The 10,071-nt window shown below is 32.9% G+C and overlaps 1 protein-coding gene across 6 annotated transcripts in view; it reads left to right on the top strand.

Moving 5' to 3' along the window:
• LOC106868474 (solute carrier family 35 member E3) overlaps positions 1-8,348 on the top strand; it is a 52,191-nt gene extending 43,843 nt beyond the window's left edge. The window contains exons 6-7 of one of the 6 annotated variants that reach the window (XM_014913751.2): positions 968-1,038; positions 3,696-8,348. In XM_014913751.2, the coding sequence (XP_014769237.1) occupies positions 968-1,038; positions 3,696-3,710 (86 nt within the window). In that variant the 3' untranslated portion in view covers positions 3,711-8,348. Of the gene's footprint in view, positions 1-967; positions 1,110-3,695 lie in introns of all 6 variants that reach the window. The other 5 variants (XM_014913750.2, XM_014913746.2, XM_014913749.2 and 2 more) reach the window with 5 other exon arrangements.
• The last annotated feature ends 1,723 nt before the right edge of the window (positions 8,349-10,071 follow it).

Genomic DNA, 10,071 nt, shown 5'->3' with positions numbered 1-10,071 from the left:
AATAGGGGACTGAGGACGGAACCTTGGTGGACCCCTACCTCTACCCGGAATTCATTGCTGTACTCATTTCCAACCCTCACCTTACTGGCAGCATCTCTGTACATGGCTCGCACAGCTCTCACTAGCCATTCTTCTATCCCAAGTTTCCTCATTGACCACCAGATAAGGGATCGGGGGACCCTGTCAAAGGCTTTCTCCATGTCAACGAAAGCCAGGTACAGAGGTTTATCCTTAGCTAGGTATTTCTCTTGCAACTGTCTCACTAGAAATAAGGCATCAGTAGTGCTTTTACCTGGCACGAACCCAAACTGCATCTCATCTAAATTGATTCGCTCCCTAATTAGTTGGGCTATGACCCTCTCTGTAACTTGTAGTGTATATAAGTAATCAGCTCTGAGAAATCACCATTTTAATGTTTAAAATGTTTGTTGTTAACGTCTCCAGATTTTCAAAACCAGCCCCCATAAAGATGGGGTGGAGTGGAATTCTGAGATTTAAAAAGACTCAACAGATGAGTGGAATTGTGTCAGTGATCAGGTCATAGATGTTTGATGAAAATTTTAACACCTCAAAATTTAGCTAAAAGTGAATATGATAGTGTTTGTGAGTTATGTGGATTAAAATGGCTCTCTCAATATAATTGCTATCTATGAAATAGTTAAATATTTCTGCAAATTCTGATACTTTAGTATGACTTATTAGGTAGATGTTTTTAGAGCAGGATGATCTTAACCAGTAAGAGTTGAGTCAGTTTTTTAGCTTTAAAAATTGAAACAAAAAAAGTAAAGTGTCTTCTTAAAAGCACAATAAATTGACCTATCCCTAATGCGTTACTGTGGTCTGCAATCTGTACCAATAATAAGAAATTATAAGTGTTTTTAAGAATTGAAAACTTGGAAAGATTGATAACTATCAGCTTTATTACTAATGCATAGTTCTTTTAATGTAATTTCTCTCTTTCTTTCAGGTATTGTTCTTTACACGCACATAAAGATGGCAGATCAAAAGACAAAGAATACGTTACCACTACAGACAAATGTCAGTGAAAAAGACCCTAACTCTGTCATTTCATAGCATATTCCATCAACCCTGTACAGTAAGATTTCGTTGTGTGTACACCATTTGAATATGTTCATTGTCTCTTTGTTCAGGTTCTATTTTAGGCAGCATTCAGGAAAAACAATCTCTTTCTCAGCTATATTTTCTAACTTTACTATTTTTTAAATTATTATTAAATAAGTCTTCAGTAGTTGTTTTTGAACAAGCCTATAGCTTGGAAGTAGTTACTCACACATAAATCCTAGTATTGGTATGTGCTGAACATCAATGTTTGGTCAGGATTATAGTTATGACCATCTTGTCTTGTTGCACTTGAGAACTTCAGAGAATTGTCGCTAATTTTAAAAATGGTAGGATGTTTGTTGAGGAAGTATTTGCTGGCTCATTAATTTTAGTCTTGCTGGATTATTAAGGTTACTTAATACTCTTGACTTTTTTTTACTTTTAAACCCATTGACTTGAGACTACACTAAGAGGTTTGGCACTTATTTTATAACAACTCTGGTATGAGAATTACATTAGCTACAAGTTCCTAATGGAATTCAATCTTGATTACCAATCTTGTTGCTTAAAGGACTGACATTGGGAGGAGTTCAAAAACAGATCCTTTACTCACTGAATTCTAACCTAGTACTTTTGGTTTCACAATCCATTTCCTTCAACTAATTTCCTCACTGCCCATCAGAACATTCAAACATGTCAAAGAGAGAGGAACTCAACCTCCTAGAAATAGCAACCAAATCTCCCTCAAATTACACCCTATTACTTAAAAAATAGGAAGGATATAGATAATTTAGTCCTAGATATCCCTAAAAACAGGATGGGCACAGCTGGAATGATAGGTTTGCTTGAACAGGTCTAACCTGGAGATAAACAGTTACAATGATGTTAAAGGCTTTTCTCAGTTATTCTTTTATTCTTTAAAAAGACGTTTCACACAAAAAAAGAAAAACCCTGTGATTATCTCCCTGAAGAATAACATCAGTGGTTCTCTTTGGTGCATGGGGTGCAATATGATTGAAGTGGAGGGTGGGGACAGACAAATTGCTGATCAGAATTAAGATGGTTTTGAGCTTTTTTCAACACCTTACAAAAGTAAGGTGTTGAAAAAAGAGAATTATATGGATGCAATCTATTTTGTTTTCTCATAAATAATGGTGGTGTGGCAGGGGGGCAAAATTTTTTTTACTAATATTTGATGAGGATGGAATCTAGTTTGAGAGCCATTGACAGACAATTCCTTACGCCAATGCAAATCTATTTCTTATTTTATCCAACATCTTTCTTATACTAAATTTATCCTGACTCTATTAGATTCGTGACTTGAATTCCAATTTTGAATTATATGGAAATTGCTCTTTCTTTTGTGCATCTTGCTTATTTTTCTAGCACTGATTGATGACATAGTCTTTGGTCAGCCTTGATTATGCTGTGATGCTAGTCATTGAGAAAAACAGCAACTTTTAAGCACTATCTGTGTTAGTAAACAAGTGATTTTTGCAATACTAACCCGTGTGCTTTTGATGTATTAGTAGTTCTAAGTAAATCAAACAGTAACAGTTGTGAGAACCATTAAAAGTGAAACACGGTTAAATGTATGCAAAATAGGAAGTCTATAACATTCATGCATAATACATATTTGACCCATTATATATGTGTCTCCATTTTAAACAAAGTTATTTTCAACTCAATTTCTAAACTTACATAATACAATACAAAAAAAACAAAAACATTTCAAGAGGAATAAGTTATGTAATTAATAAGAATAGTAATATTGTAAGAGTACATTCTTACCACAAAAGATGTTGATTACTGTGTGAGGGTGGTAGAGGAATGAGTGTTACTAGGAGGATGAGGTTCAATATTTACTATTTTATAGTTTATCATCACAAACTTGACAGGTGAAAATCTTCAGCAATTTTGTTTGTTTATGATGCATCAGCTCTTTGTACACCTTAGTATAGGAACTGAGCTCATTGTAAACTCTTTCTGTAATGTTTGTTATGTTCATAATTAGGAGCATTATCAGCAAAAACCTGCAGACCATCCTCTATAATTTAAGTGGTGTACAAGGAACTTCTGTTGTCTCGTTTGTATTCTCAGCTTGTTCTTTTTCTAACAGCATCAGCTTCTTGTTAAATAAACTTTCTCTCTGGGACACTAGCAACTCATTTACATCATTCTATATGACTTCTTCAAATCCTACACAGTTTTCCTGGTGAGTTTTGTTTAACAAAGCAAGCCTTGAATATATGATAGAAATGGTAAGGCTGATGACCTAGACTGGATTATGGAAACCTTAATCCATAAACTTCATCATGCTTGGCCTCTTCAAGACATGTAACCAATTACATTGATGTCAGAAATCCTCTCTGATTTCGCATTGCCATTCCTGCATTCATTTTTAATTTCAATTTCTTGATCAGCTTGTCTCACATTTTGCATTGTCATTTTTTCTTGTCTTTATTTTCTGGTCCTCTGATAGCATTCAGAAACACTAGAATCATTGTACATTACTTTATATGATAAATCATGCACTAAATTCAAAAACTATTTTCTAATTATTTATGTCTTATTATATAGCTAATAGCAAAAATAAAAATTAAGCATTTTTTTATTTTCTGTTTTGTTTTTAGCCCATGAAAAACTGATATCAAAGCCCTTAAAATATCTGTGTTAACTAGTTTGCTTAGCTGGTGGAGGTAAACACAGTAATTTACAACTACATATACAAGAACATAGGAACTACTAAAAATGTTGACTTTTTCAAGGAAGTAAATTTGGTGGACTCAGACTTAAGCCTGTGATTTTTTTTCAACGAGACACCTCAATTTCCACAATAAAATTAACTCTTTCTAACAATACTTCAACTAATCCATGAAATACATTTTTTATTAATCAAATACTACCAAAAATATTTACTCATATTAAAATATGTCAATCCAGAATTGGTTATATGTGATGGCACGTGGCTCAGTGGTTAGAGTATCAGGCTCACAATCATGTGGTAATGAGTTTGATTCCTGGATTGAGCTGCGTGTTGTGTTCTTGTGCAAGACACTTTATTTCACATTGCTTCAGTTCACTCAGCTGTAGAAATGGCTCATGATGTCGCTGGCATCAAGTTGTACTGGCCTTTGACTTTCCATTGGATAACATTGGTGGTATGAGGAGGCGAGGCTGGTATGCATGGACGACGGCTGGTCTTCCATAAACAACTTTGACCAGACTTATACCTTGGAAAGGAACATCTAGGTGCGATCCCATGGTCATTCATAACCAAAAAGGGTCTTGAAAGTGTAAAATAGCATGTCGTGCCTATACTCTGCAGGTTTCTTTAGCATCGAGTGAGTAATCTTTCTTTGACTAAGACAATACTTGAACAAGTACTATGGACATGGCAATTGTGAATTCAATAACCCTAAGCGATAGTTGGAATTTTCCTCTTCATTTTTTTTTTATGAATTAGACTAGGAAGGAGGGGCAGGACCTGTTACCTTTATTTTTATAGGCCCTCCCAGACTAGTGAGACTGATGCAGCTGATGTGCAGTTTGAACATCTGTAAGCTGATATCTGCAAGAAAAATGCGGATGAGTAAAGAAATCCTTAAAGGAAAATTGCAAAGCATTTTGTGTGGTATGTAGAGCTCATTGAACTCATTCCTCACAAAAGTTTTCCTATCAGATTTCAAATTCAACACAGCAAACTAATGAAGCACACATCCATTTTACTGTGTTCCCATAGCTTTATGTGGTACATTGTATGTTGATATGCTACCAATATACAGCTTAATTGATCAACACATTGAGAGTTAATACTTTTATCAAAGATACAGAAATCTGTAGTATACAAGGAGTCAAGAGACCGTATTTTTGTAACTATTATCCACTTAGACACTGTATCTGTTATACATTATAAATATCTGCAGGTATATTTTATCTTTTACTTGTTTCAGTCATTAGACTGCAGTCATGCTGGGGCACCATCTTGAAGAATTTTTTAGTCAAATGAATCAACCCCAGTATTATTTTTTTTTAAAGCCTGGTACTTATTCTATTGGTCTATTTTGCCAAATCACTAAGTTACTGGGATGTAAATGTGCCAATACCAGTTTTCAAGTAGAGAGACGGGGTGGGACAAACACAATGGGCTACTTTAAGTTTCTGCTTATCAAATCCATTCAGAAGGCTTTGGTCAGCCCAAGGCTACAGCAGAAGACACCCAAGGTGCCATGGATTGGGACTGAACCTGGAATCATGGTTGGAAAACAAACTTCTTACAACACAGCCATGCCAAACAACAAAATACAATTGTGACACATAATTTGAGTTAAAGAAAGGTCTTAGAGAAAATGGACATTGTAAAAAAGTATGAATTATTTGCTTAAAGGTGCAGAGAACTGAATATGGTATTTACACCAGAGCCTCACTGCTCTGAATTCAATTCTCACAAGAATCAGATTGTAATAATTGTCTGTCAGGTCAGATGTGGGGAATGTGCCATTGCAATATGTTGCTGTTGGTAAATTCTCAGATCCTCCTTGGATCCTCACTCAGTCTGCATCTGCACAATTAATTAATAACACGTTTTTACTTTGTAAAACTGGCCATGTCAAAAGGTATCAATTTTAAATTGTAATTGCTGTGTAATTAACCATTTTTTTTTTTTTTGTAACCTAGTAATTTGGAAATTGGCTTTTATTGATTAAAAGGTATGCAGGGATTTATGTTGATGAGAAACTTGCTTAAACAACTTCTCTCAAAATCTTTTCGCAAGTATGCAGATGTAAATTAACATAACTAACAAATCTATAACTTCTTGTATCACAAGGAATATCAGAATCACACTTTTGTAGCTTATGCTTTCAATGCAATACCATATAGTATTAAGTGTTGACATTTTTGACAATTGAGACCCTTTTCATTGCTCTACTCTTCTATTGCCTGTAAAATTTTTCTTACATACTTGCTATAGGACAAAAATTATTAGCTCAGTTCTTGAGGATTGGAAAATATTTTTCACTTATATGTTTCATAAGGTGATGCTCTGTTTAAAATAATAGTTTTCATTTTGGTAAATTTGTTTTATCAATACACAAGGTTTTTTATATGTAACTTCAAGGATTAAAATGAAATTTCCAATTATGTTTTTGCCTTATGAAGAAAAATATTTAATTTCCTCACAAATGCAGTTAATAGATATAAGGAATTATAAATTCAAAAGACATGTGCTGCAATTAAGCAAGTGATCTGGACATTATTTTGATTGCTGAATTAGATATATAGAATTCCTAAAAATAAATAATTTTCTATGTTCGATAATATTTCTCAATGTAATTTTATGAAAGATTTGCTTACTTTTCTCATTTAGTTCAGTAACTAAACTTTTGTTATTTTGATACTAAAGTGGGATTGTTTTTTTCTGCATTTTTCTTTTTTTTCTTTTATGGTCAGTATTGATGGAATGATTTTTGGTATATTTTATCTAATTGTCTTACAGAGAGAGCATACTCTTCTCCATGTGATACTACTTTTTTTTTTACATTTATCTGTATCCTTTATAAGTTTATAAAAATAATCATTAAGAATCACCTCTTATAATGAGGTGATGCTGTTAAGAGATGATTTTACAATCTTATTAACAAAAGGGTAGCATGAAAATTTCTCTGCTTCATATGTGTACAGAATTACAAGCATTCATTAAGTACAGTAAAAAAAACAAAAAGAGCTGACTTTTTTGTTGACACCCACTTCTGAAAATGTTCAAATCATCACCATGATGTGCCTTCGTTGTAACTATTTTCCATTTTTAAACTTTGTTTGCACTTAACTCTGCTTCTCATTATTTGCACATTTTTTCTCTCTCTCTCTAAATAAGCCTATTACAATTAATTGACTCAAGAAGTAGATGCCTAAATTCATACAAAGCCAACCATCCATATACATACATAAATCAATAAAAGAAAAATGTATATATAAACACACAAATTATTTTATACAATTTACAAGCCTTAAATCTATATAAAATACTAAGATTAATTCAATCAACTTTTCCCATCTTTTGCAGATATTTTCCTTGCATGTCTAGTCAAAGGATTGTAAAAAAAAAAAAAAAAGCAAGGCAATTACTATAAAACAAAGCTGGTTTTCTCCTACTTTAGAAATAGTGTCATGTGTCTATTGTAATAGAACAAATTGAAAATGAAGGGGATACAGAAACAAGTATTGAAGAAATATTTCTTTGTTTGGTTTGGGACAATCTGATACAATCAGTCCTTTCTGCCTCATTATTATGGCCTTTTGTAATGTAGTCTATATTGATTTAAAGTCCATATAATCAGTTTTGTTTTTTATGATTATGAAAAAATGGCCACCATGAAGTACAGCTGTTTTTATTTTTAAAATATCAACTTGAATGTGCTAGCTTTGTGTGATTTTAGTTGTCTACATTCCTGTAGCACTTTTATTCTTTTACATATATTCTATTCCTGGAATACACTCACTTTCTCAAGCCCCTTATTTTCAACACACCAATCTCATTCATCCTATTTACTTAGTTTTCTTTGTTTCTTCTGTTATAAATTATGCTAACTGAAAACAAAATTCATTAGTATTAAACATTGCCTTATATTCTAGGACTGGTTTCACTCTTCTGGACTGAGGCATCACTTTCAAGACTTCTAATTGATTATATTGATTTAGTACTTTATTAGCTATTCCATATATCAACTAGACCCATGAAACAGAAGAGCTCTTCATAAGAACCTCTCACTATAATAAAATATACACTATGTAATTGTATAATGAGTCCTCATTTGAACTATGGTCTTCTCAGATCTATACTGGCCATATGCCCATAATTAGAGAGTGATAACATAACTCTAATAACTGAATGCCATAGGGTATTTTGGTACTATGATTTATCAGCATCCCTTCTGTGCAGTTTTTGTCTATCAAATTTTTACTTCCAAAGTTAGAGTAGAAGACACATACTCAAGATACCATGCAATGGGATTGAATTTGGAACCATATGGTTGTGAAGTGAACTTCTTAACCACATGGCTATGCCTGTATTAATTTTCTTTTTTGTTTTGTTTCATTTTTTTTCTTTCAGCGGTTGAATACATATTTCTGAGAACAGTAACCTAATGAACGTGGAAGCAAACTTTTGAACATATATCTTTGTATTTTTATTTTATGGTGATCATAGATCCAAAACCTAATTCAACTGCTGAATATTTATCAAATGTATTGAAATTCTCTTTGAAAATATAATATCGATGCCTTCATTCTTGTTTTGTATTTATTGGGCAAACACTTGAACTGGACAACTTATTGCATGCATGGGACAATATATTATGATTTCCTTTAGAATAAATTATTAAAAATCAAAGACATAAATTATTGATTCAGCTACATTTCATTTTTGGCATAACTTGTTGCTTATTGATCTTTTTACACAGCTTACATGATATATAACAGTCATGTAGAAAAGATCAAGATCAGCACCTTATACACAATGAACTTCCATCAACTAATTCCATTTACAAGCATTGGTCAGCTGCTGTGCTGTGGGCCTAAACTTAATGTGATCATGAAGCAAAATTCTTAACCACAGTCATGCTTCCACTGGATGACATAAATAGTAGCTAGGTAGTAAAGGAACTATGAATGACTACAAAATTTAGCGGTTCAAAGAAAAGTAGATTATAAATTAACTGTTTTCTTTCATTCATAATCTGTCTAATCCTGCTGTCAAGTCTTGTGTTGTGGAAGAAAAATGTAGCTGAAAGAAGGCATGGCTATGTGGTTGAGAAATTTGTTTTGCAACCACATAATTTAGGGTCCAGTCCAGCCATATATCTTCTCTACTGCAAACACTTGTTTCTTTCCCACCATCATACTCTAACCTCTTATCATCTTTACTAACTCCTAAGAAGTTGAAATTTTAGAAATATTACTTCATTTGTGTCTAATATCTATGGTTAAATTTTCATCAACAGCAAAAATATATGAATTTTCATGGGGATTATGGCCTCATTTATGTCCCCTCACTTTCAAACAGATACTGCATTACATGCATAGAATATAATTTCCAAATTTCATCAAGATCCATTTAGTACTTTTGGATCATAAAAAATGACTAAAATTTGAGAGTTAAGCCCCTATTAGAGGGTCTTAGAATCCTCATGAGAAGCGGAAACTTTGGGAATATTTCTCGATTTGTGTCAACTACTTGTGGTTGAAATTTCATCAACATCAGAAATTTAGGATCTATTTTAAAACGGGGGCCACATTTTTCATTAATGTTTTACGTAGTGTTTTTGGTACGGAAAGACTTTCAAACTTCGTATACTTATCTATTTTGTGTTATAGAACAGAAAAATATTTTTGTATTCGAATTTATTCCATGTAAAAAATTGTCTTATTTCGATAATTTCAACCAATCACTGACAAGTATTCAGTTGTTTACATTTACTCCTTTGGCTGATTAAGCGATGTAAAGCGTATTTAATCTCCATACCTTCGTTTTATTTGCTTTTTTCATTTTAAATTTGCTTTAACCCTAACCCTAGGGTTTGGGTTAGGGTTAATTGTTTCAGAATCGTTTGTTTATGTAGTCGGCACTTAATGTATATCGGCTGAATGGACGTCAGTGATTGGTTGAAATTACAGAAATACGACAACTTTCACATGGAATAACTTATGGATTTCTATTTTTTTAAAGAAGACTAAGAGAAAAAGATGTTTTATATGACACATTCTACCAGTGTTCCAAGTTTCAAAGTGTTTCGTTAATGAAAAATGTGGCCCCCGTTTTAAAAAAGATCCGAAATTTATGAATTTTCATGAGGGGTTCTGCCAGTTTGAAGTCAACTCAAATTCAAACCAAATATACTGCATTATACCCTCCCTTATGCATTGAATCTAAGTCCAAAATATAAGGATCCATTCAGTAATTTTGGTCCATGAAAATGTATGAAGCATACAGCATTACCCTTCTCCCTACAC

This window comes from Octopus bimaculoides, chromosome 11 (genome assembly GCF_001194135.2).
Source record: "Octopus bimaculoides isolate UCB-OBI-ISO-001 chromosome 11, ASM119413v2, whole genome shotgun sequence".
Lineage (NCBI taxonomy): Eukaryota > Metazoa > Mollusca > Cephalopoda > Octopoda > Octopodidae > Octopus > Octopus bimaculoides.
Note: the sequence above shows the minus strand (reverse complement) of the source record. Positions and strands in the feature narration are given on the sequence as shown.